Here is a 26,781-nt window from a genome sequence, read left to right on the forward strand (position 1 = left end):
TTTAAGAAAGCCTCCTAAAGGTGGGCGGAGCAAAGTGCCTTTGTGTGTCAAGAGGTATAAAACAGGTGTATGGGTTTTGGGCGCCAGAGCTCTCCATGAATAAAAATACAGATCATTCTTGCTGGTTGTGGACCTTGATTCATTTATGATTAAAACCAGAGCCTTACAACCTCTGGTAATGATTCAAGCTTAGGTTGAATTAGAGATAGAAATTCTCTTAACATATATCCAAAGACAACACAGGTCTTTGAAGTTTGACATAAAAGGGCTAGCGTAAAGCTAATGCTAAATTACTTTAAAATTCTTCTTCTCATGAACTGCAACTCAGATTTATTCAAGATTTGGTATATAGACACTCTGTAACGGCCGCTAGATAAAATTGTGCAGTTCGGAGCAACACGACCGTTAGACCTGATTCCAATTTTCTGCGGATGAGCTTCGCTAGCTAACGTCGCCATAACATTGCCTACAAGCGTGATTGGGGGATTTCTATTGGAGAAGCAGTTTCTAGGCATCTTTATACTAAACAATCTTTGGAATAGTTGCTGCCTTCAAAGATGGCCGCTCAATGCCAATGGAGGGCGCCACTGACACAGACTGTACAGGGGTGTTACTGCGATGTCACTGTTATGGCCTGTACAGGGGTGTTACTGTGATGTCACTGTTATGGCCTGTACAGGGTGTTACAGGAGTGTTACTGTGATGTCACTGTTATGGCCTGTACAGGGGTGTTACTGTGATGTCACTGTTATGGCCTGTACAGGGGTGTTACTGTGATGTCACTGTTATGGCCTGTACAGGGCTGTTACTGTGATGTCACTGTTATGGCCTGTACAGGATGTTACAGGGGTGTTACTGTGATGTCACTGTTATGGCCTGTATAGGGGTGTTACTGTGATGTCACTGTTATGGCCTGTACAGGGGTGTTACTGTGATGTCACTGTTATGGCCTGTACAGGATGTTACAGGTGTGTTACTGTGATGTCACTATTATGGCCTGTACAGGTGTGTTACTGTGATGTCACTGTTATGGCCTGTACAGGGGTGTTACTGTGATGTCACTGTTATGGCCTGTACAGGGGTGTTACTGTGATGTCACTGTTATGGCCTGTACAGGATGTTACAGGTGTGTTACTGTGATGTCACTGTTATGGCCTGTACAGGGGTGTTACTGTGATGTCACTGTTATGGCCTGTACAGGGGTGTTACTGCGATGTCACTGTTATGGCCTGTACAGGGGTGTTACTGTGATGTCACTGTTATGGCCTGTACAGGATGTTACAGGTGTGTTACTGTGATGTCACTGTTATGGCCTGTACAGGGGTGTTACTGTGATGTCACTGTTATGGCCTGTACAGGATGTTACAGGTGTGTTACTGTGATGTCACTGTTATGGCCTGTACAGGGGTGTTACTGTGATGTCACTGTTATGGCCTGTACAGGATGTTACAGGTGTGTTACTGTGATGTCACTGTTATGGCCTGTACAGGATGTTACAGGTGTGTTACTGTGATGTCACTGTTATGGCCTGTACAGGGGTGTTACTGTACAGGGGTGTTACTGTGATGTCACTGTTATGGCCTGTACAGGGGTGTTACTGTGATGTCACTGTTATGGCCTGTACAGGGGTGTTACTGTGATGTCACTGTTATGGCCTGTACAGGGGTGTTACTGTGATGTCACTGTTATGGCCTGTACAGGGGTGTTACTGTGATGTCACTGTTATGGCCTGTACAGGGGGTGTTACTGTGATGTCACTGTTATGGCCTGTACAGGGGTGTTACTGTGATGTCACTGTTATGGCCTGTACAGGGGTGTTACTGTGATGTCACTGTTATGGCCTGTACAGGGGTGTTACTGTGATGTCACTGTTATGGCCTGTACAGGGGTGTTACTGTGATGTCACTGTTATGGCCTGTACAGGATGTTACAGGTGTGTTACTGTGATGTCACTGTTATGGCCTGTACAGGGGTGTTACTGTGATGTCACTGTTATGGCCTGTACAGGGGTGTTACTGTACAGGGGTGTTACTGTGATGTCACTGTTATGGCCTGTACAGGGGTGTTACTGTACAGGGGTGTTACAGGTGTGTTACTGTGATGAGGTCAATGTGATACGATACAATATACTTTATTGTCCATTTACATGGAAATTATTTTTTCAGTTAGCATAAAAAATAAAATAAAAACCTGTACAGGTGTGTGTGATGTTACTGTGATGACTTCCTGTAAACATATACCACTCCAGGTATGTACCCCTTCTCCTGCTCCGCCACGGCTTTCTCCCACTCCTCCACCTCCTTGATCGCCACGTGACCCCAGAGCCCCGCCCCCTCCATCAGCTCCAGCTCATTCTCCAGCGCCGCCTTGTACTCCAGGTTGTCATGGTTACCTCTGGTCGTCATGCAGACGTAACCACCTGTGGCAGGTCAAAGTGAGGCGTGGTGGTGAGTTTGTTTCTGTCTCTTTCTGTTTATAAACACACTATTACATCTACACAATCCGGCTGTTTGTAGATCTCCATTGTTACTTGTTCCATATATGTATTTCAGTATTATTACTGAATAGTATCCTTCAGTAATAAGGCCCGAGGAGGTGTGGTATATGGCCATTCTTATACAGCCCTTAGCCGTGGTATATTGGCCATATACCACAAACCTGGTTACCAACGCAACTAGAAGATTAAACAAGTCATGTTGCGTCACACCAGTGGTATATTGTCTGACATACCACGGCTTTCAGGACCCAAACTACCCGCTTTAGAAATTGGTTCAAAGCCTACTACATTATGTACAGTATGTTTTGTCCAGTTAAAAACAGTCAGAATGTTACCTGGTTTGGTGGCCTGGCACAACTCTCTGATGACTTTCACTGGCACCTGGCCGTCGCTCAGCGCCCCGACAATCACTACCACGTCAAACTGCCCTGCATGGGGGTGGAGGAGGACGATGACGAGTTACGGGGGACGAGGAAACAGAGGAGGGGGAATAGAGAGGGGGGAGGGGTAATAGAGAGGGAGGAGGGGGAATAGAGAGGGGGAGGGGGAATAGTGAGGGAAGGGGAATAGAGAGGGAGGAGGGGAATAGAGAGGGGGAATAGAGAGGGGGAGGGGGAATAGAAAGGGGGGAGGGGGAATAGAGAAGGGGGATAGAGGGGGAATAGAGAGGGGGAGGGGATATAGAGGGGAGGGGGGAATAGAGAGGGGGAGGGGGAATAGAGAGGGAGGAGGGGGAATAAAGAGGGAGGAGGGGGAATAGAGAGGAGGGGGGAATAGAGAGGGGGAGGGGGAATAGAGAGGGGAAGGGGGAATAGAGAGGGGGAGGGGGAATAGAGAGGGGGGAGGGGTAATAAAGAGGGAGGAGGGGGAATAGAGAGGGTGAGGGGGAATAGAGAGGGGGAGGGGGAATAGTGAGGGAGGGGGAATAGAGAGGGAAGGGGGAATAGAGAGGGGGAGGGGGAATAGGGAGGGGGAATATAGAGGGGGGAGAGGAATAGAGAGGGAGGGGGGAATAGAGAGGGGAGGGGGAATAGAGAGGGGAGGGGGAATAGAGAGGGGGAGGGGGAGGGGGAATAGAGAGGGAAGAGGGGTAATAAAGAGGGAGGAGGGGGAATAGAGAGGGGAGGGGGAATAGAGAGGGAAGGGGAATAGAGAGGGGGGAATAGAGAGGGGGGAGGGGAATAGAGAGGGGAGGGGGGAATGGGGAGGGGGAATAGAGAGGGGGAGGGGAGGGGGAATAGAGAGGGAGGAGGGGTTATAAAGAGGGGGAGGGGGAATAGAGAGGGGGAGGGGGAATAGTGAGGGGAAGGGGGAATAGTGAGGGAAGGGGGAATAGAGAGGGGGAGGGGGAATAGAGAGGGGGAGGGGGAATAGAGAGGGGGAGGGGGAATAGAGAGGGGGGAGGGGGAATAGAGAGGGGAGGGGGAATATAGAGGGGGAGGGGGAATATAGAGGGAGGAGGGGGTAATAGAGACGGGGAGGGTTAAAAGAGAGGGGGAGGGGGAATAGAGAGGGGGAGGGGGAATAGAGAGGGGGGAGGGGGAATAGAGAGGGAAGATGAAGAGGAGGATGAAGAGGAGGAGGGGGAGAAAATAGACGGAGGGTGAAGAGGAGACAGTGAGAAACTGTAGTAAACTCTTTTCCACTGAGTTGTTTCCCTGAATTTGTTTGTGATCTCCCAGGGTAAAGCATGTCTAATCTAATCTCCCAGGGTAAAAGCATGAAAGTCTGCCAGTATTCAAGTCAGAATAAATCTAATGGTCTAATAATGTGTGATTGCTTCAGACTGATTGATATTTGCTGATTATTATGAACATGATCAGTTGTACAAAGTTCAAAATTCGGTGGTACCAGCTTGGACAGGAAGTGGTTCGTCTCCCAGCATGCATTGCTTGAGGTCCTGGTAGAGGCCCGTCTTATTGGCCAGTTCCAGCATGCCTTTGCTCCCGTCAATGCCCACAAAATGCCTGAAGCCCATCTTCTTCAGCTGCATACCAGACACAAAATCACAGACATCACCACTCACTTCAAAGCTACACTCTGTCCTGTGTACCGTGCAAAACTGGGTTAAAGCTACCTGACACTTTACCATAGGTGTCAGGGGGTGTGGTTTAGTGAGGCTCACCTGTGCTGCGACCAATCCTGTGCCACAGGCCACGTCCAGTATCACTGCTGTCACCCGGTCGCCATGGAAACAGGGGGACAGGCAGTTTGCCGCCAGACTCGGCGCACGATAGTCCAGAAGAACCACATCCTGCGGTGGAGTTAACATCCACACAGTTATACACAGTAGACGCTGGAGTAGCCCAGTTTCTCTGGACCCCCGCAAAGTCTGAGTTTTGGGTCCACCCCCCCCAAAAAAAAGGAATGCGTCAGCCACTCACAAAGTATAGACTACCGATTGCTGTCCAGGGTTGTGAAATGGCGATGTCTACGCGGCTGCCTATCAGATGATGTGTTAGTGGTTCTAGTAGCCTATAGCTTTGCTTTACTGGATAAATGTTTATTTCTATTAGGTTGTCATTTTCCTTTATGTGTTTATGTTTCACGAAGCTATTGGCCTAAGGTGTCGCAATGCTGCCATTTAGAATGATGTCTGGCGGCAATAATGTATTTAGCTAGACTACTTGTTTAGTCATTAAAGTGGGAAATTCAAACATTGCAGATTGTAAAATGAATTTGCGATGCAACAGCATACTAGAATATACAACTCTCCTATAGGCCTATAGCCTAACTTAGCTGTCCTCGCGCAACCTGGATAGAAAGTTTGTGCTGCATAAAACCAGTCTATTAATGCCAAATAATGTAATCAGTCCACTGGCAAAACAATAGCTAACTAGGGTTTGTTTCATTATGCAGACAATGCAGTCTAGCCGATTAGCCTATCTATAGCTACAGTGAGGGAAAAAAGTATTTGATCCCCTGCTGATTTTCTACGTTTGCCCACTGACAAAGACATGATCAGTCTATAATTTTAATGGTAGGTTTATTTGAACAGTGAGAGACAGAATAACAAAAAAAAAATCCTGAAAAAAAACGCATGTCAAAAATGTTATAAATTGATTTGCATTTTAATGAGGGAAATAAGTATTTGACCCCTCTGCAAAACATGACTTAGTACTTGGTGGCAAAACCCTTGTTGGCAATCAGAGAAGTCAGACGTTTCTTGTAGTTGGCCACCAGGTTTGCGCACATCTCTGGAGGGATTTTGTCCCACTCCTCTTTGCAGATCTTCTCCAAGTCATTAAGGCTTTGAGCCTGACGTTTGGCAACTCGAACCTTCAGCTCCCTCCACAGATTTTCTATGGGATTAAGGTCTGGAGACTGGCTAGGCCACTCCAGGACCTTAATGTGCTTCTTCTTGAGCCACTGCTTTGTTGCCTTGGCCGTGTGTTTTGGGTCATTGTCATGCTGGAATACCCATACACGACCCATTTTCAATGCCCTGGCTGAGGGAAGGAGGTTCTCACCCAAGATTTGACGGTACATGGCCCCGTCCATCGTCCCTTTGATGCGGTGAAGTTGTCCTGTCCCCTTAGCAGAAAAACACACCCAAAGCATCATGTTTCCACCTCCATGTTTGACGGTGTGGATGGTGTTCTTGGGGTAATAGGCATCATTCCTCCTCCTCCAAACACCGCGAGTTGAGTTGATGCCAAAGAGCTCCATTTTTGTCTCATCTGACCACAACACTTTCACCCAGTTCTCCTCTGAATCATTCAGATGTTCATTGGGCAAACTTCAGACAGGCCTGTATATGTGCTTTCTTGAGCAGGGGGACCTTGCGGGCGCTGCAGGATTTCAGTCCTTCACGGCGTAGTGTGTTACCAATTGTTTTCTTGGTGACTATGGTCCCAGCTGCCTTGAAATCATTGACAAGATCCTCCCGTGTAGTTCTGGGCTGATTCCTCACCGTTCTCATGATCATTGCAACTCCATGAGGTGAGATCTTGCATGGAGCCCCAGGCCGAGGGAGATTGACAGTTATTTTGTGTTTCTTCCATTTACGAATAATCGCACCAACTGTTGTCACCTTCTCACCAAGCTGCTTGGCGATGGTCTTGTAGCCCATTCAAGCCTTGTTTAGGTCTACAATCTTGTCCCTGACATCCTTGGAGAGCTCTTTGGTCTTGGCCATGGTGGAGAGTTTTGAATCTGATTGATTGATTGCTTCTGTGGACAGGTGCCTTTTATACAGGTAACAAGCTGAGATTAGGAGCACTGCCTTTAAGAGTGTGGTCCTAATTTCATCTCGTTACCTGTATAAAAGACACCTGGGAGCCAGAAATCTTTCTGATTGAGAGGGGGTCAAATACTTATTTCCCTCATTAAAATGCAAAAAAATCAATTCATAACATTTTTGACATGCGTTTTTCTGGATTGTGTTGTTGTTATTCTGTCTCTCACTGTTCAAATAAACCTAACATTAAAATTATAGACTGATCATTTCTTTGTCAGTGGGCAAACGTACAAAATCAGCAGGGGATCAAATACTTTTTTCCCTCACTGTATACAGTTGAAGTCAGAAGTTTACATACACTTAGGTTGGAGTCATTAAAACTTGTTTTTCAACCACTCCACAAATTTCTTGTTAACAAACTATAGTTTTGGCAAGTCGGTTAGGACATCTACTTTGTGCATGACACAAGTAATTTTCCCAACAATTGTTTACAGACAGATTATTTCACTTATAATTCACTGTATCAAAATTCCAGTGGGTCAGAAGTTTACATACAATAAGTTGACTGTTCGTTTAAACAGCTTGGGAAATTCCAGAAAATGATGTCATGGCTTTAGAAGCTTCTTATAGGCTAATTGACATCATTTGAGTCAATTGGAGGTGTACCTGTGGATGTATATCAAGGCCTACCTTCAAACGCAGTGCCTCTTTGCTTGACATCATGGTAAAATCAAAAGAAATCAGCCAAGACCTCAGAAAACAAATTGTAGACCTCCACAAGTCTGGTTCATCATTGGGAGCAATTTCCAAAAGCCTGAAGGTACCACGTTCATCTGTACAAACAATAGTACGCAAGTATAAACACCGTGGGACCACGCAGCCGTCATACCGCTCAGGAAGGAGACGCGTTCTGTCTCCTAGAGATGAACATACTTTGGTGCGAAAAGTGCAAATCAATCTCAGAACAACAGCAAAGGACCTTGTGAAGATGCTGGAGGAAACAGGTACAAAAGTATCTATATCCACAGTAAAACGAGTCCTATATCGACATAACCTGAAAGGCCGCTCAGCAAGGAAGAAGCCACTGCTCCAAAACCGCCATAAAAAAGCCAGACTACGTATTGCAACTGCACATGGGGACAAAGATTGTACTTTTTTGAGAAATGTCCTCTGGTCTGATGAAACAAAAATAGAACTGTTTGGTCATAATGACCATCGTTATGTTTGGAGGAAAAAGGGGGATGCTTGCCAGCCGAAGAACACCATCCCAACCGTGAAGCACCGGGGTGGCAGCATCATGCTGTGGGGGTGCTTTGCTGCAGGAGGGACTGGTGCACTTCACAAAATAGATGGCATCATGAGGAAGGAAAATTATGTGGATATATTGAAGCAACATCTCAAGACATCAGTCAGGAAGTTAAAGCTTGGTCGCAAATGGGTCTTCCAAATGGACAATGACCCCAAGCATACTTCCAAAGTTGTGGCAAAATGGCTTAAGGACAACAAAGTCAAGGTATGGGAGTGGTCATCACAAAGCCCTGACCTCAATCCTATAGAAAATTTGTGGGCAGAACTGAAAAAGCATGTGCGAGCAAGGAGGCCTACAAACCTGACACAGTTACACCAGCTCTGTCAGGAGGAATGGGCCAAAATTCACCCAACTTATTGTGGGAAGCTTGTGGAAGGCTACCCAAAACATTTCACCCAAGTTAAACAATTTAAAGGCAATGCTACCAAATACTAATTGAGTGTATGTAAACTTCTGACCCACTGGGAATGTGATGAAATAAATAAAAGCTGAAATAAATGATTAGTGGTTGGACTTTGGACAAATCTCAAATGACACCCTCGTCCCCCCTTTAGTGCACTATACCTCTTTTGACCAATGCCACTTAGACCTCAGGTCATAGGTCATAGGTCGTAATTCACTATATGTGAAATAGGGTGCCATTTGAGACGTTGTAATGATCCTACCTGGTCATAGTTCTCTGCCCAGGTGTTGTAAAAGCCGACTTTATCCCCGGCCTCTGTGTTTTTGTGGGCTGATAGAATGACGTCCTTCACGTCCTCAAATGTTCTATCTGACATTCTAGATGCTTGTCAAGCCTTTTGGTGGGACAAAATTCTGTAATCAATGAATACTAACCTTGGCCCTAGACACCAAACGTAAGGATTGGATTGACCTTATTATGTCAGGCCTATCAGAATAGGTCGTTGTCAATAAAACGTCACAATAAGGTGCAGAGCGTTCGGCTGGTCCAACTCGAGGTGTCATTTTTAAAAAATCACCCCCCCACCCCAAAGTTACAAATAATCCCACCCTCCTCCCTAATAAAAATTACTCAAAAATATTTCTTACCAGCATAAATAACAACAACTGTAGTAACCCTGTGTTTATAAATGTGGATATCAACCTTACCACGGTTTTGTGGCACAGTCGATGACATGCAGGGCTAACGGGCCAGAAAGTTGAGGGTTCGCAGACCACCAGGGACGAGCTCACTGTCCCTGCATGTCTCATTACACTACGATCAGAGCCGGCTGCAGACAATAATCAGATAGGGGGAAATCAGATTTTCTAAATTTTGATGCTATATTTATAATTAAATTAAATATACAGTGCCTTCAGAAAGTATTCAGACCCCTTGACTTTTTCCACATTTTGTTACGTTAGAGTCTTATTCTAAAATTGATTAAATATTTTTTTTAAATATCAGCAATCTACACACAATACCCCATAATGACGAAGCAGAAACTGTTTTTTAGACATTTTTGCAAATATATTACAAATAAAAACCAGAAATACCTTAAATACATAAGTATTCAGACCTTTTGCTATGAGATTCGAAATTGAGCTCAGGTGCATCCTGTTTCCATTGATCATCTTTGAGATGTTTCTACAACTTGATTGGAGTCCACCTGTGGTAAATTAAATTGATTGGACATGATTTGGAAAGGCACACACCTGTCCATATAAGGTCCCACAGTTGACAGTGCATGTTAGAGCAAAAACCAAGCCATGAGGTCGAAGGAATTGTCCGTAGAGCTCCAAGATAGGATTGTGTCGAGGCACAGATCTGGGGAAGGGAACCAAAAATATTCTGCAGCATTGAAGGTCCCCAAGAACACAGTGGCCCCCATCATTCTTAAATGGAAGAAGTTTGGAACCACCAAGACTCTTCCTAGAGCTGGCCGCCCGGCCAAACTGAAAAATCGGGGGAGAAGGGCCTTGGTCAGGGAGGTGACCAAGAACCCGATGGTCACTCTGACAGAGCTCTAGAGTTCCTCTGTGGAGATGGGAGAACCTTCCAGAAGGACAACCATCTCTGCAGCACTCCACCAATCAGGCCTTTATGGTAGACTGGCCAGATGGAAGCCACTCATCAGTAAAAGGCACATGACAGCCTGCTTGCAATTTGCCAAAAGGCACCTAAAGACTCTCCGACCATGATAAACAAGATTCTCTGGTCTGATGTAACCAAGATTTAACTCTTTGGCCTGAATGCCAACCGTCATGTCTGGAAGACACCTGGCACCATCCCTTCGGTGAAACATGGTGGTGGCAGCATCATGCTGTGGAGATGTTTTTCAGCGGCAGGGACTGGGAGACTGAACAGAGCAAAGTACAGAGAGATCCGTGATGAAAACCTGCTCCAGAGCGCTCAGGACCTCAGACTGGGGTGAAGGTTCACCTTCCAACAGGACAACGACCCTAAGCACACAGCTAAGACAACGCAGGAGTGGGTTCGGGACAAGTCTCTGAATGTCCTTGAGTGGCCCAGCCAGAGCCCGGACTTGAACCCGATCGAACATCTCTGGAGAGACCTGAAAATAGCTGTGCGGCAACGCTCCCCATCCAACCTGGCAGAGCTTGAGAGGATCTGCAGAGAAGAATGGGGGAAACTCCCAAATACAGGTGTGCCAAGCTTGTAGCGTCATACCCAAGAAGACTTGATTCTGTAATCGCTGCCAAAGGTGCTTCAACAAAGTACTGAGTAAAGGGTCTGAATATTTATGTTAATGTGATTTTTCAATTTTTTATATTTAATAAATTAGCAAACATTCCTAAAAACGTGTTTTTGCTTTGTCATTATGGGGTATTGTGTGTAGAGTGATGAGAAAAAAAAATAATTTTATCAATTTTGGAATAAGGCTGTAACGTAACAGTGGAAAAAGTAAAGGGATCTGAATACTTTCCGAAGGCGCTGTATGCAACAAATGTTCCACCAACAGGTTTATGTGCAACTGCACCACACATAACCAATAAGCAATGCATAACTGCATACCGATTACCGACTTTGATCGCTTATCATCATGGTTTGCGTTTTCAACACCACAATCAAGTAGAGTATATCAATCTCGACAAACTGAAAATACATCCCTCCATACTCAGTATCGAAGGCTTGGTTTGACAAACTCCGAATGTCATTAAACCTTTTGATGTTTTGTAACAGATGTCTGTTTCCATTAATCGAATGGCCGGTGAGCAGTTTGGCTGCTGGAATAATATTAGAGTGGAGTGGATGAATGTGCGCAGGTAGCCTACAGGAGACTTTTGAACTAGCCTAATCAGATTAAAACATTGTGACTAGTTTTGTTTATGCCACAAATAAAAGGTAATACATTTTAAAAGTTAAATGACAAATATTTAGGTTATATTGAAGTGTTTGGTTCTAGGTTGAGGAATAGCCACTCGGATCAGAAAGTAGGCAGAACATGTCTTAAGCTTTCCTGAATAACTGGGCCTACTGGGAGCATAGGACCATGTGGCCACACTATAGAGGACGACTTGGGAGAATGATGATCGGCCACAGACAGCGCATCAGCATTAGAAGTAAAAATACAGCCAGACTGGCCTGCTACTGAGTCTTTCTATGATCTTTCGAGAGTAGACCCACAACTGATCCAAATGGAATGACTGGAATAAAACATTCAAATAACAGGGCTTTTGCGCCATTATTCAAATAACATTTTCACTGCAGTTTACAGCCTATAGTAGAATTGTACTCAATTGTCAAATTTAAAACAATAATGCAATTATTCATTGGATTGTGGCGTTGTAGGCTAATCTAGGTAGGATAATTTTCTTGTCCCTAAACAAGATCAATAGGGGAGCTTTTTGAGCTGCATGTGTTCACTGTTCTTTCATGCGCAATGATGCACCTGGCCTCTCTGCTGCCTATCAGCTATTCCTCTATCTTGTGAATGTATATAGAAAATTGGTGCAGATTCGAATGATTTTATGTGTGGTATGATTGTTAGATCTGGACAAACGATCCAACTACCACTATTGTCACTATGGCTAGATGGCAGGATAGACAGTTGACTGGTATACTATATTGACCTGTGGTATAGTACGAGTGTGGAAGTACCCAAACACCTTGATAGTGGAGGAGCAAGCAGATGAGGAAATGTGGCTTTATGGAAGACATTTTATAGTAAAACGTGCAAAATGGAGAATGTAAATCAGGGGGAAAACGCACTCCCCTCCTGTGTCCAATATGTATTTATTTTACTCCCCAAAGCAAAAATTAAATAGCTGATCATGTTTACTTTGCAAGCTACTGGTAGAAACGTTGTACAGTAGGCTAAACATATTAGTAAGTAGACCCAATGTACTTTTTTCTCCAACAAACGTAGGCCTGCCTACCTAGCGAAGTTAGCTAATATAACCCCCCTTTATAACATTGTTTTTAAGAGTGTTTAATCGCGATTGCTGCTGACAGACATATACATTGATTGATGGACCGCGTCGGTCAAATTGGCTAGATAGCTAATAGAAGATCACGTCAATGTGGCTAGTTAACAAGTTAATTTTCAATGGATAAACTAGATGGCCAAATATAGTTTGATTTGCTTGCCATCTAATCGTGGTGATGACAGTAGTCCGACTGACAACTTTACCAGGATGAGGACTCTTTCCAAATCGGAAGAAGCAAGCTACAGTAAATGAGACGTTTGCGTTGCTAGCTAACGTTACATGCCAAATGTATAGGATACCCTCACGTATCTGATCAATTGCTTTTTACTCATGCAAAGCATGCACTTAGCTACTTGCTGTATAACTCTAATGATAGAGCTAAATGTGGGATTGTCGGAAGTGTGTAGTTCTGATTATGCTCTTCAGCAGCCCCCAGCAGCCAAATCGAACTCTGCACCGTATTGTGACGTTTTATTGTTAATGACCTATAGGACATTCGAGTAATTTCCAAACAACTGTTTCAATTTTAGGCATAAAAACTGTTTGTTCTATAGATTAGGAAAGTCATTGCTTGATTCCCACCATGCATGTTCAGCACGTACAACATGAAAGGCTACAACTAGCTAAGCATGTCAAAAGTGTGAAACGTTAGTTCAGTGAGAGCGCACGAGGAAAGATGAGGAAACAGCCCGCTTCTGTACAGGTGTAGGCTATTTGAGGTCATTAAATGGCGCAAGACTAACCATGCATCTAATTTTATTTACTGTTATCACTCAGGATGTTTTTACTTACCAGAAATACTTAGCTAGCTAGCTACACTAGAAAACTGGAATGACTTTAGGTGGCACAGCAGTGACGCACACACGCATTGCAAACGGGAGTCCACTAAGGGTTTCAACTAGATAGCACAGCCACAAAGTCCAAATTGGCTATATCGTAAAAATTTCTAAAAACAAAAATGTGATTTTTGGTCTTAATTTAAGGTTATGGTTAGGCATAAGGTTAACCATGTCGATAAGGTTAGGTCTAAAATTACATTTTTAAGAAGATAAATTGTAGAAATGGGCGGGGTTTGTGACTTTGTGGCTGTGGTAACTAGTTACAACAGAGTCCAAGTACCAGAGATATTACAGAAAGGAGGAGATAGGAATCGCATTGCAAGGAATGGAGAAACCCAGCAGACTGTTGGACCAATTGCGTTCACGTTGTCATTGAGCATCACGCGGTTGCTAACATAATCCCTCCTCAGTCAGGGTATGAGTCGATAAACCTGTATATTTTCCTCGAACGTACGTAGTTTCACGATTCCAACGCTATACAATATTACAGAAAACAAGTTAATTATCTCACATCTCGGAAAATATTTGTAATGTTGTACTTTTTGTTCACGAAATTCATGCTAATGTTGTCGAGCTAGCACTCAATTGACTGCCATTCTCTCCTTGAAGGAAAGCGCTCCTTGTCCCAGAATTGCCCAGAGTGCACCGCGTAGCCCATTGACGATGCAGGGGCAACGCACACAATGGGCGGTAATAGGATTCCAATTGAGTTTCACATCTCTTCAAACTGATCTCTGCTAGTGCACGCGTATTTGGGAATTCATAGTTAGCTACGTTGTTATTCACGTTCCCATATATTCTGTGTTTAGCTAGCTAGTAATCTGTTTACCGTTCCCTTTTAAAAGCTCCTTCTGTACAAAGTTGTCGAAGTGGCAGTTGTTTAAATATTTTGTCACTATGGATGTTTGGAGAAAGTTTCGTCGCTCCCACAACTTGTATTGGTCCGCTTTCGTGGCGTGTTATTGTAGCCAGTAACGTAACGTTACTGTTAGCTAGCTTAGCATAGGTCGGTGGCTTTCCCAGACAAATCTCAGCCTTTCCTGTTTACTCTTGGACGGCAGGAGTTGAGCACTTTATTCCAGGGACTCGGCCTAGTCTAGTAGTGACTTTCTTCTAAGGTAAAGGCTTAGCTACATTTCTAAACTTTTTCTGAAGTTAACAGATATGACACCAAAAATGGTATAGACGTTGTTCATCGTTTCTTCTGACTACAGTTACAAAGACGTTTTGCTAACTTACTAAGTTAGCTAGTTTAGCTAGACCAAACACAGGCTACCTTACTTTGCGCATGTGTAAACAAATAGCTAAAACACATTCATGTTGTGAATAATTACATTTGAAGGAATAGCAGTGGTGACACCCTGCAGTTAATTAACTCTATAAAGCTGGAACGAACTGTGTGAGTGAGAAATAATGTTAGCTAACTAGCTAGCTAGTTACGTTAGATGCTGATGGAGGATGGTATTCCATCACAACAAGAGGATAACGTTAGATTCACAAGAATTTAGCAACTCATTTAACTAGCTACACGAGACCAGTCTGTTTTTCTGTACTTTGTTTAAGATCGGGTATCTATTGCTTATTATATATTGATACAAAATATTCAGAACTCAAGAAGTTAGTTACTGTACTGTAGCTATGAAAAATGGGATAATCTCGGAACACAGAACCAAATTCTCGCGTGAACGCTAATTTGGGAAAGAGGGGATGTGGGCCTAAATCTGTGCTAGCGAACCATGAAGTTGTTGATGGAATGATGATTGACATGTATTTGGTGGTGTTTTCCCCTCTACAGGTATCTCACCAATCTTCAAGGCCTCCAAAATGTCGATTTTAGGATTAAAAAAGAAACAACCAAAGACTTTTAAGGTCAAAGTCATCACTATGGATGCTGAAATGGAGTTTAGTTGTGAGGTAATGTACTTTTGCCTTATTGTAATGATGACATTACATTTTCGTGTGTATGACAAACAGCAACAGTAGCTGAAATAGTAGTCTTGAATGCCCCCCCCCACACACACTTCCTCCCTCAACACGGTCATGTTAGAAAACTGTACAAAGAATTATTAATGCTAATATTCTCTGTCACCTCTGCTCCCCCGTCTCTCAGGTGAAATGGAAAGGGAAGGACCTGTTTGATCTGGTGTGTCGGACAGTGGGTCTGAGGGAAACCTGGTTCTTTGGGCTCCGGTACACAGTGAAGGAAACCTATGCATGGCTGAAAACAGAGAAACGGGTGAGTGAGAGACTGAAGGAGAGAAGAGCAGGGCTTGAGGGGAGGCAGGAGAGAAGAGGAAGGGATAGGTCTTGATAGGAGAGAGAGAAGGAGTGGAGGGAGGGGTGTGAGAGAAAGAGTGAGGGAGAGGAGTAGATGGGGGGGGAGAAGGAAAGATAGCAAGAGAATGAAAAAATCAGACGTGTCATTGCCTAACAGTATTGATTTTTTGTTTGTGTGTATGCAGGTCTTGGATCAAGAGGTCCCTAAAGACTCGCCGATAACGTTTCACTTCCTGGCCAAATTCTTCCCAGAGAAGGTAGAAGAAGAGCTGGTGCAGGAAATCACACAACACCTCTTCTTCCTGCAGGTAAAACAACCACAACTGTATTTTAACTCTTGTTAAGGAATCCAGGAATCTAACGATGCGTTGATGTCAATTATGTGTATATATACGCGTCATTGGTTGATGTCAATGGGAGATTAGTACTGCACATCATGGATGTCAAGTTCAGATTCATCTCTTTTATGTTCGAACTTTACTACTGTAGCTTAATTGTCCTGAAGAGTCTCTTGTCATGCCAACTGTTTTAAGACTATCCAGTGTCTCTTCTGAGAAAGGGTTGGGTTAATGTAACGGAAGCATGTCTAATTCCCTCCAGGTGAAAAAGCAAATATTAGACGAGGAGATTTTCTGTTCTCCTGAAGCCTCTGTTCTGTTGGCGTCATACGCTGTTCAAGCCAAGGTAAGGCCTTTGCTTGTGATTATCCTGTGTTGATGTTAATGTATGGGCTGTGTTTTCAAGGCTTCTCCAGATGTAGATCCACATGAATGTCTATTCTCTCATACAGTATGGGGACTATGAACCAAACTTTCACAAGCCAGGGTTCTTGGCCCAGGATGAGCTCCTACCTAAAAGAGTAAGTAGTACCACTTTGGAATAAAAAAAAAAATAAGGGTATGTGTGTGCGTGATCATGTTATTTGTGTATGTTTGGTCATCTTTTGATGTGTGTGATCATGTTGTTATTTGTTTGTTTTCCACAGGTTCTGATGCAGTACCAGATGACCGCAGACATGTGGGAGGAGAAGATCACAGCCTGGTACGCAGAGCACAGAGGCATCGCCAGGTAAGTCCAGCTGACGCAGCTACTACTACTTATATAGAGAAGTCCTGAAGTACTCCCAGCAGTACACATTCTTGTTGTAGCCTTGGACTAACACACCTAGGGAGCATTCTGCAGCACACCATGTTTTGGAACATTCAGACTGATGATTAGTTGAATAGAATCAGATGTGCTTGTGTGGTTCTACGGCAAAAATGTGTACTGTTGGGGTTACTGGAGGACCGGAGTTGAGAAACACCGCTGTAGATCAATATCTACCAGTACCAGACAAGTCAGATGTTTCTCCCATTGATACAGAACTACATGACCCATTGACTTGTGTTGTTGGGCCAGAGACAGTGTTGTCTGATTATTGATGTTTGGTATGTGTGCTGTTCGCAGGGATGAGGCGGAGATGGACTACCTGAAGATAGCTCAGGACCTGGACATGTATGGAGTCAGCTACTTTGCCATCACTGTGAGTCACTCCTTCAGTCAAACACTTCTCTCTCACTTTGGTTGCGTCCCAATGATATCTCCTTTCTCCTGAAGTGTACACTCGTTCACTACTTTCCACAAATGTAAAAGCATTGGATTGGTGAAGGCATGGGCTAGAGGGAGTCTCCACCATGTTTCTTATAACCTCCAGTCAAACAGTAGTTTGTTACCCTCTCTCTTGTGTTTTCATATTGTATAACAGGAATGGGCTGCGGGCAACTGCAGGACTCACTGGCCTGATTGGGGAGAAACTTTTGCCCTAGCCCTAGCTGACACCCACCCACCTGACTCTTTTATAATCAACCAATCACTGCCTCCAGTTTAGAATACAATTAGTTTAATCAGCTGTGTTAGCTAGGGCTGGGGAAAATGTGTGACACCAATCAGGCCGGGAGTAGGACTTGTTGCCCATCCTTGTTTATTTTTTAAATATTTTATTGTCACATACACCGGATAGGTGCAGTGAAATGTGTTGTTTTTGCCATACGGCGCCGGTGGAGCAAATTAAATTCGTCGGGAGCTTCATGAAATGGGTTTCCATGGCCGAGCAGCCGCACACAAGCCTAAGATTACCATGCGCAATGCCAAGCGTCTGCTGGAGTGGTGTAAAGCTCGCCGCCATTGGACTCCGGAGCAGTGGAAACGCATTCTCTGGAGTGATGAATCAAGCTTCACCATCTGGTAGTCCAACGGACTAATCTGGGTTTGGCGGATGCCAGGAGAACATTACCTGCCCGAATGCATGGTGCCAACTGTAAAGTTTGGTTGAAGAGGAATAATGGTCTGGGGCTGTTTTTCATGGTTCGGGCTAGGCCCCTTAGTTCCAGTGAAGGGAAATCTTAACGCTACAGCATACAATAACATTCTAGACTATTCTGTGCTTCAAACTTTGTGGCAACAGTTTGGAGAAGGCCCTTTCCTGTTTCAGCATGCACAAAGCGAGGTCCATACAGAAATTGTTTGTCGAGATCATTGTGGAAAAACTTCACTAGCCTGCACAGAGCTTGACTTCAACCCCATCGGACACCTTTGGGATGAATTGGAACATTGACTGCGAGCCAGGCCTAATCACCAAACATCAGTGCCCGACCTCACTAATGCTCTTGTGGCTGAATTGAAGCAATGATCCAACATCTAGTGGAAAGCCTTCCCATAAGAGTGGAGGCTGTTATAGCAGCAAAGGGGAGGACCAACTCCATATTAATGCCCATGATGTTGGAATGAAATGTTTGTCGAGCAGATGTCCACATACTTTTGGTCATGTAGTGTATATACAGTGCCTTGCAAAAGTATTCATCCCCCTTGGCGTTTTTCCTATTTTGTTGCATTACAACCTGTAATTTAAATGGATTTTTATTTGGATTTCATGTAATGGACATACACAAAATAGTCCAAATTGGTGAAGTGAAATGAAAAAAATAACTTGTTTCAAAAAAATAAATAACGGAAAAGTGGTGCATGCATATGTATTCACCCCGTTTGCAATGAAGCCCCTAAATAAGATCAGGTGCAACTAATTACCTTCAGAAGTCACATAATTAGTTAAATAAAGTCCACCTGTGTGCAATCTAAGTGTCACATGATCTCAGTATATATACACCTGTTCTGAAAGGCCCTAGAGTCTGCAACACCACCAAGCAAGCGGCACCTTGAAGACCAAGGAGCTCTCCAAACAGGTCTAGGACAAAGTTGTGGAGAAGTACAGATCAGGGTTGGGTTATAAAAAGATATCCGAAACTTTGAACATCCCACGGAGCACCATTAAATCCATTATTACAAAATTGAAAGAATATGGCACCACAACAAACCTGCCAAGAGAGGGCCGCCCACCAAAACTCACGGACCAGGCAAGGAGGGCATTAATCAGAGAGGCAACAAAGAGACCAAAGATAACCCTGAAGGAGCTGCAAAGCTCCACAGCGGAGATTGGATGATCTGTCCATATCAAGGAAAACGCTATGTCTGGCGCAAACCCAACACCTCTCATCACCCCGAGGACACCATCCCAGTGAAGCATGGTGGTGGCAGCATCATGCTGTGGGGATGTTTTTCATTGGCAGGGACTGGGAAACTGGTCAGAATTGAAGGAATGATGGATGGCGCTAAATACAGGGAAATTCTTGAGGGAAACCTGTTTGTCTTCCAGAGATTTGAGACTGGGATGGAAGTTCACCTTCCAGCAGGACAATGACCCTAAGCATACTGCTAAAGCAACACTCGAGTGGTTTAAGGGGAAACATTTAAATGTCTTGGAATGGCATAGTCAACGCCCAGACCTCAATCCAATTGAGAATCTGTGGTATGACTTAAAGATTGCTGTACACCAGCAGAACCCATCCAACTTGAAGGAGCTGAAGCTTATAGAGACATACCCCAAGAAACTTGCAGCTGTAATTGCTGCAAAAGGTGGCTCTACAAAGTATTGACTTTGGGGGGTGAATAGTTATGCGTGCTCAAGTTCTGTTTTTTAATCTTATTTTTTGTTTGTTAAACGATAACATTTTGCATCTTCAAAGTGGTAGGCATGTTGTGTAAAAATCCATTTTAATTCCAGGTTGCAATGCAACATAATAGGAAAAACACCAAGGGGGGTGAATACTTTCGCAAGACACTGTATATGGAGATAGTTTAGTGCCTAAAATAAGGGGTTAAATACATGTAAAAAATATGTTGTTTCCTGATATTTCTTATATCTCTCAGATATACTACAGACACTTCAGAACAAACTGAATTTAGATTTTTTGGGGGGGAACTATCTGTTGTTCCATGTAGTGAATCTGTTATTCAATGCATTTCTATTGGCAAATAGCAGTTATGCCAAATTCAATGTTTCATCAAATAGCTAAATGATCCTTGGTATGACCATCTTAAAACAATTCCATATGTTAGCTTATTATTATGGGACCAACGCGTTACATATTGCGTTTTATATTTTTGTTCAGCGACTTAATAGTACATGTATGAATATTATAATATGTTATGATGTGATATCTCCACAGCAAAGTAATCATGGCACAGACATGCATGAGTTTATATATATGAATAGTACATGTGTAAATGTTATAATGTATATTTTGATATCTCCACAGCAAAATAAACGAGACACAGACCTGCTCCTCGGTGTAGATGCCCAGGGCCTTCATATTTACAGCCCCAACAGCAAACTGAACCCCAACAAGTCTTTCCCCTGGAGCGGCATCCGCAACATCTCCTACAGCGAGAAGGAGGTAACCACGGTGAATCTGCTATTATTTATTTATTTATTTATTTAATTAATTTTCATTCAATTAAAAATACATCTCTGGCGTTATGGCTACCTAGCCACGTTAAACCGGCCTGCTCTCGCGAGCTCACATTCTGTTTTACGTGAAGTAAAAACGAAATGTGATCGCATCATTCTGGTTTCCCTAAGTTAATGGCTACCATCTACTACACAGATGATAACATGTTATTAACTTTGTCCTATCCCCTGGTACAGTTCACAATAAAACCTCTGGACAAGAAGAAAGATGTTTTCAAATTCTACTCCTCCCAACTGAGAGTCAACAAACTGGTAGGTTGTTGTTTGTAGGAAGTCAGAGTTAGCGCCAGTTTTAACCTCTTATCTGGGAAAGCCCATTTTAACCTGCTCCTGTGTGTGTGTGTGTGTGTGTTCAGATCCTGCAGCTGTGCATTGGGAACCATGACCTCTTCATGAGGAGGAGGAAGGTGGACTCCATCGAGGTGCAGCAGATGAAGTCTCAGGCCAAGGAGGAGAAGGCCCGCAAAAAGGTTAGCTCTCAACACATCCACATCCACGCTACTCTACCACCTCCCTGTATTTGTGTCATTGTGTCGTTTTCAGAGATATGCAGTGTTTCTATATAGACTTAGTATCTTTTCATTGAAAAATACTGGCAGCTATGTTTTGAACATAGCACTCTGTTCATGTCAGTTGCTAGCCAGTCTGTTCTCTGATTGGCTGTTCTGCCTATCTGTCTGCAGGCAGAGGGTTCTGATTGGTTGCGAGTGATATTGTTTGTTCTCTGATTGGCTGTACTGCCTGTCCGTCTGCAGGTGGAGCGTCAGATCCTGGCGCGTGAGAAGCAAATGAGGGAGGAGGCAGAAAGAGCGAAGGAGGAGATGGAGAGACGGCTGTTCCAGCTGCAGGACGAGGCACGGCTGGCCAATGAGGCGCTGGTGAGGGTGGCGTCTGTTCCATGAGGGCGGGGTCTCCTTAGGAATGTTTATGAACTGTCTATAAGTGTTGAGTCTGCTTATGAAGGTGTTGTCTGCTTATGAAGGTGTCTGCTTATGAAGGTGTTGTGTCTGTTCGTAGCTGCGTTCAGAGGAGACTGCAGACCTGCTGGCGGAGAAGGCCCAGATTGCCGAGGAGGAGGCCAAGCTGTTGGCCCACAAGGCTGCCGAGGCGGAGCAGGAGAGGCAGAGGATAGAGGCCACGGCCCTCAAGACCAAGGAGGAGAAGAGACTGATGGAGCAGAAGATGAGGGAGGCAGAGCAGCTGGCCGTCAAACTGGTGGAGCAGTCAGAGAGGAGGTACAGATATTACTGTCAATATTCATGTTGTTATTATTAGTGTTTTAGTTGGAGAATAAGTAGTAGTAAAGGTCAAATGTAGCCACGAGCAGCAGGAGGAACGGCGGAGGTAGCAGATGAGCTTAAAGCAGCAGCAGGAGGAACGGCGGAGATAGCAGATGAGCTTAAAGCAGCCGCAGGAGGAACGGCAGAGATAGCAGATTAGTTTAAAGCAGCCGCAGGAGGAACGGCAGAGATAGCAGATGAGCATAAAGCAGCCGCAGGAGGACAGGCAGAGATAGCAGATTAGTTTAAAGCAGCCGCAGCAGGAATGGCATAGATAGCAGATGAGCTTAACCTAAGACAATGTATTCACACAGAGTGTCTGAACATGTGCCTGGGGTGCGCTTCGCTGTGCACCATTGTGATAGCTGCGGGACCAAAACAGCAGAGAAGTTTAGCCTCCCACTTGGCGCTCTTGGTTCTAAAAGTCGGCCCAGCTCTGCTGTGTACTTTGTGCGTTGCTGACTCTACCTTGAAGTCAATGAACAGTAAGTAGCGGTTCCTCCCTGCAGGTCGAAGGAGGCGGACCATCTGAAGCAGGACCTGACGGAGGCCAAGGATGCTGAGAGGAGAGCCAAGCAGAAACTCCTGGAGATCACCAAGACCACTTACCCGGTACAGAAAACTAGAACCCTAACCAAGACCACTTACCCGGTACCTGAACCATCATTTTAGAGCTCACCACTACTACAATCACCACTATGACATACCCAGTACACTCCACACCATAACCATACTGATCATGTCTAACAACAGACAGTAGAGGTCATCAAAACCACATCCTCCATTTTTCCTGGCCCCTCTCTCTAACTGGTCCCTCTCTTTTTCTCTCTCACTGTGTGTGTTCCAGCTCATAGCGGCCTACTCCACCCCCCCTCCTCCCCCAGAAGGAGGAGACCTAGCTCTGGGATCCGGATCGATGCGGATCGACTTTAAAGACTCTGATATGAAGAGACTGTCAATGGAGATAGAGAGGGAGAGGTGAGCTGGGCTCCCTCCCAAATGGCATCCCATTTCCTATGTAGTGCACAAATTTTGACAAGGGTCCATAGGGCTCTGGTCTAAAGTAGTGCACTAGATAGGGGACACAGTGTCATTTGGGACACAACCCTGGAGCTTGGGCTGCGTTTCATTCCAAAAAGTTTTTCCCTTTTCTCATGACCTTGTTTACTCTGCTTCGAAAACTGATATTGTTACATAGGTGAAGGCTATCTCACTCTCTCTCTGCCCTCCACCCTCTCTCCCTCCACCCTCTCTCGCTCTCTCTCTGCCCTCCACCCTCTCTCCCTCCACCCTCTCTCCCTCCACCCTCTCTCCCTCCACCCTCTCTCCCTCCACCCTCTCTCCCTCCACCCTCTCTCCCTCCCTCTCTCCCTCCCTCTCTCTCTCCCTCCACCCTCTCTCCCTCCACCCTCTCTCCCTCCACCCTCTCTCGCTCTCTCTCTGCCCTCCACCCTCTCTCCCTCCCTCTCTCCCTCCACCCTCTCTCCCTCCCTCTCTCCCTCCACCCTCTCTCGCTCCCTCTCCCAGACTGGAGTACGTGGAGAAGAGTAAACACCTGCAGGACCAGCTGAAGGAGCTGAAGTCGGAGATTGAGTCTCTGAAGCTGGAGGAGCAGCAGCAGCAGCAGGCTGGGGTCTACGGCCTCCGCAACGAGTCCCGCGGCTACCCCCCAGAACCACCCTACATGCCCCATAGTAATGTAAGAACTACCCCCAGAACCACCCTACATGCCCCATAGTAATGTAAGAACTACTCCCCAGAACCACCCTACATGCCCCATAGTAATGTAAGAAGTACCCCCCCAGAACCACCCTACATGCCCCATAGTAATGTAAGAAGTACCCCCCCAGAACCACCCTACATGCCCCATAGTAATGTAAGGACTACCCCCAGAACCACCCTACATGCCCCATAGTAATGTAAGAACTACCCCCAGAACCACCCTACATGCCCCATAGTAATGTAAGAAGTACCCCCCAGAACCACCCTACATGCCCCATAGTAATGTAAGAAGTACCCCCCCAGAACCACCCTACATGCCCCATAGTAATGTAAGAACTACCACCAGAACCACCCTACATGCCCCATAGTAATGTAAGAACTACCCCCCAGAACCACCCTACATGCCCCATAGTAATGTAAGAACTACCCCCCAGAACCACCCTACATGCCCCATAGTAATGTAAGAACTACCCCCAGAACCACCCTACATGCCCCATAGTAATGTAAGAACTACTCCCCAGAACCACCCTACATGCCCCATAGTAATGTAAGGACCAGGAAAAACTCAGGGGCCCGTTTAAGAGATGTATTTTTCCTTCTCAAACATTTTTGTCTTTGTTCTTTCAGAGAAACTCCGCCTACATGGCTCAGATGGCTTTTTTTGAGGAAGTGTGATCCAACTGCCATTGGATGAAACAGGGCTAGGCTAAGTGCCATTGGAAGACACGCAGGGAGGCGGGACATTGGTTGTGACTCATCGTTCCTGAATACCAAGATATGCCTACTTCATCTATTTTTGTTTTGTGCCTGACAAAAGGAACACACACACACACACTCCCACACTCCCAGTGACACTCCAGAAAGACTGTGTGCTTTGGAAAGATTTGTATTCCTCAGATGACACACACACACACCACAACACTGCAGGTTTTCCTTCCAGTTTTCCGTTATGTTTTATGAACTTTATAATACACTATTTGATACAGCCCTAGTTACACTGCCTGTGGGCGTATATTATCAAAGACGGTGCTGTGTTCTGTGGAAGTGTTTTACTTTAATGTTTGCTTTTTAAAGGGATGCCTGGTAGTGTGATAGAGGTTTGACAGAGGTATATTATCCAATATGACTGACTCTACACTACAGTGTGCCTTTAGGAGTATACCCCTCTCCTCTCTCTCTCTCTCTCAGCGACCAGGATCATGTCTGTCAAGCTACCAGGTTTCAGGTGTGATACCTTGCCTTCGCTGAATAATGTCTTACTTTACTCAGTCGTTGTTGTTGTTGTAGCATGGTTGTCTGATCGCCTCTAGAGCAACATGCATGTGTCTTAGCCTCACATTATGTCCGTTCTGGATGCTCCTCCTAACCATTATCAATTCAAAACTGTCATTTCAACACTTCTCTTTTTTTTGTGTTTTAGTTCGTTGACGTACCTTAATATGCAATCCCTCGTTCACTAGTGCCTGTTATGCAACGTCCCAAAAAGCACTCTATTCCCTATTTAGTGCACTGCTTTTGACCAGGGCCCTATTTAGTGCACTGCTTTTGACCAGGGCCCTATTTAGTGCACTGCTTTTGACCAGGGCCCTATTTAGTGCACTGCTTTTGACCAGGGCCCTATTGAGTGCACTGCTTTTGACCAGGGCCCTATTTAGTGCACTGCTTTTGACCAGGGCCCTATTTAGTGCACTGCTTTTGACCAGGGCCCTATTTAGTGCACTGCTTTTGACCAGGGCCCTATTTAGTGCACTGCTTTTGACCAGGGCCCTATTGAGTGCATATAGGGTGACATTTGGGACGCAGCCCTGCCTGGAGTGTCCAACACCTCTGGGGTGGGTTTAACTCCAACACCTCTGGGGTGGGTTTAACTCCAACACCTCTGGGGTGGGTTTAACTCCAACACCTCTGGGGTGGGTTTAACTCCAACACCTCTGGGGTGGGTTTAACTCCAACACCTCTGGGGTGGGTTTAACTCCAACACCTCTGGGGTGGGTTTAACTCCAACACCTCTGGGGTGGGTTTAACTCCAACACCTCTGGGGTGGGTTTAACTCCAACACCTCTGGGGTGGGTTTAGCACTCAGACAAGAGTCCGCTTCTCTTCTGATTTATACTACATCTTGTTAGTGCTTAGCTCTAGAAAAAGAAGTGAAGCCACTCAGGGAGAGAGAGAGAGATTTGTTATTGTGAGGGAAGTAGATTTTAGATTGATGTAATAACTCATGGTTAAGGGTTGGGGTCAATTCCATTTCACAGTGACTCTTTTAAAATATAGAAACGATCTGAAAATAACGGACTATAGTAAGATTATAATGCCTATTGACTGAGTTGAAATGGTCTTGACCCAACCTTTGCTGTGTTTTTTTTGATGAGAGCCATGTCTTACGTGGTCAGATGTCCTAACTAACAGAACGCTGCTTGGCAGATTATGCAACATTTTAAAGGCTGGGGGTTGGTTTGGCATTTGTGTGGCCGCAGACACCTGCACATACAGACACACAGCCGTGTGTTCAAAACGTGTCAATATCACATTTTAAGTTACTTAAATGCAATGTAAACCCTACATTTATTGGTCATTTTTTTATTGTAATATAAATAAATTATTGTGAGATCTGTTGGGAAATGGAAGTTTCGTCTAACCGATGTCAGGTTTGAATTGAAATGGAGTTGTTTTGGATGGCAAGATATCACACTCTCAGCATAACTGTTGTGTACATGTGTTCTTCATTTCTGATGGTTATACCTACGTATGTCTGTAGAATAAATAGAATAGTGGTCTTGGTTGCTATCATGTTAACTCCTTTTGTTGTTTATCTGAAACTAGAAAGTCTCTGACTTTATTTACTGTTCTTGAATGAACCATTCCTGCTTTTTCGTCCTCTTCCTCCCCCTTATCCTCCTCCTCCCTCTCTCGCACTCCTCCTTTTCATGATGTGTTCATCAGCTTTAAAGGTCTTAAGTGTCACGTCAGTTTAAGCAACTGTTTGTTTTAATGGATGACCTCCGATCTGTTCCATATCTACAGGTTTACTGTGATCGGCCATCTCCGTCCCAAATGGAGCCCTATTCCCTATATAGTGCACTACTTTTGACCAGGGCCAGCATCAGGCTCTGGTCAACAGTAGTGCACTATACAGGGGGAATAGGGTTCCATTTGGGACACAGTAACCATATGGCTGTGTCTCAACACTGTCATGGCGTCCTTTCATTTTAGGGCGGTTAGTAACCTAGCGGTTAGTTAGGCCAGTAACCGGCCTAAAAGGTTGCTGGTTCGAATACCTGAGCCGACAAGGTGAAAAATGTGCCCTTGAGCAAGGCACCTAACCCTACTTTGCTCCTTTGCGCGGTACAACTATGGCTGACCCTGTAAAACACATTTCACTGCTAATATCCAGTGTGTGTGACGAAATATATATATATTTTTTAACAACCTTGATTCTGTT

At 44.8% G+C, this 26,781-nt stretch overlaps 2 protein-coding genes across 4 annotated transcripts; one reads left to right on the forward strand and one right to left on the reverse strand.

The window, feature by feature from the left end:
• Positions 1 to 2,115: 2,115 nt before the first annotated feature.
• LOC121541991 (methyltransferase-like protein 27) lies at positions 2,116 to 13,257 on the reverse strand. Of its 2 annotated transcripts, none has more exons than XM_041851406.1 (6): positions 13,171 to 13,257; positions 8,652 to 8,783; positions 4,623 to 4,751; positions 4,349 to 4,484; positions 2,833 to 2,925; positions 2,116 to 2,419 (listed from the first exon to the last, which is right to left on the reverse strand). In XM_041851406.1, exons 2-6 carry the CDS (start codon positions 8,763 to 8,765, stop codon positions 2,211 to 2,213), a joined length of 681 nt encoding a protein of 226 aa, XP_041707340.1. In that variant the 5' UTR covers positions 8,766 to 8,783; positions 13,171 to 13,257; the 3' UTR covers positions 2,116 to 2,210. The 2 variants fall into 2 exon arrangements, with proteins under 2 accessions (XP_041707340.1, XP_041707342.1); XM_041851408.1 differs by lacking the exon at positions 13,171 to 13,257 and adding an exon at positions 9,097 to 9,321.
• A 672-nt stretch (positions 13,258 to 13,929) lies between these two features.
• On the forward strand, positions 13,930 to 24,897 carry nf2b (NF2, moesin-ezrin-radixin like (MERLIN) tumor suppressor b). Of its 2 annotated transcripts, none has more exons than XM_041851409.2 (17): positions 13,930 to 14,335; positions 15,013 to 15,131; positions 15,328 to 15,453; positions 15,680 to 15,802; positions 16,095 to 16,178; positions 16,285 to 16,353; positions 16,480 to 16,562; positions 16,941 to 17,016; positions 20,126 to 20,272; positions 20,515 to 20,589; positions 20,694 to 20,807; positions 21,093 to 21,215; positions 21,355 to 21,572; positions 22,127 to 22,229; positions 22,465 to 22,595; positions 23,145 to 23,316; positions 23,967 to 24,897. In XM_041851409.2, the coding sequence occupies exons 2-17, from the start codon at positions 15,042 to 15,044 to the stop codon at positions 24,012 to 24,014; spliced, it is 1,782 nt and encodes a 593-aa protein (XP_041707343.1). In that variant the 5' UTR covers positions 13,930 to 14,335; positions 15,013 to 15,041; the 3' UTR covers positions 24,015 to 24,897. The 2 variants fall into 2 exon arrangements, with proteins under 2 accessions (XP_041707343.1, XP_041707344.1); XM_041851410.2 differs by having other exon boundaries at positions 13,931 to 14,335; positions 20,126 to 20,263.
• The last annotated feature ends 1,884 nt before the right edge of the window (positions 24,898 to 26,781 follow it).

This window comes from Coregonus clupeaformis, chromosome 27, assembly GCF_020615455.1.
Source record: "Coregonus clupeaformis isolate EN_2021a chromosome 27, ASM2061545v1, whole genome shotgun sequence".
Taxonomy (NCBI): domain Eukaryota; kingdom Metazoa; phylum Chordata; class Actinopteri; order Salmoniformes; family Salmonidae; genus Coregonus; species Coregonus clupeaformis.

Bases quoted from the DNA above. Each gene is read 5' to 3' on its own strand.
- LOC121541991 (XM_041851406.1), bottom strand. From the start codon at position 8,765: ATGTCAGATAGAACATTTGAGGACGTGAAGGACGTCATTCTATCAGCC. The intron at 4,485-4,622 runs GTGAGCCTCACT...TCTGGTATGCAG, and splicing joins CAGGATTGGTCGCAGCACAG to CTGAAGAAGATGGGCTTCAG. The intron at 2,926-4,348 runs GTACCACCGAAT...ACCCCCATGCAG, and splicing joins ACCACTTCCTGTCCAAGCTG to GGCAGTTTGACGTGGTAGTG.
- nf2b (XM_041851409.2), top strand. From the start codon at position 15,042: ATGTCGATTTTAGGATTAAAAAAGAAACAACCAAAGACTTTTAAGGTC. The intron at 15,803-16,094 runs GTAAAACAACCA...AATTCCCTCCAG, and splicing joins AACACCTCTTCTTCCTGCAG to GTGAAAAAGCAAATATTAGA. The intron at 20,273-20,514 runs GTGAATCTGCTA...CCCCTGGTACAG, and splicing joins GCGAGAAGGAGGTAACCACG to TTCACAATAAAACCTCTGGA.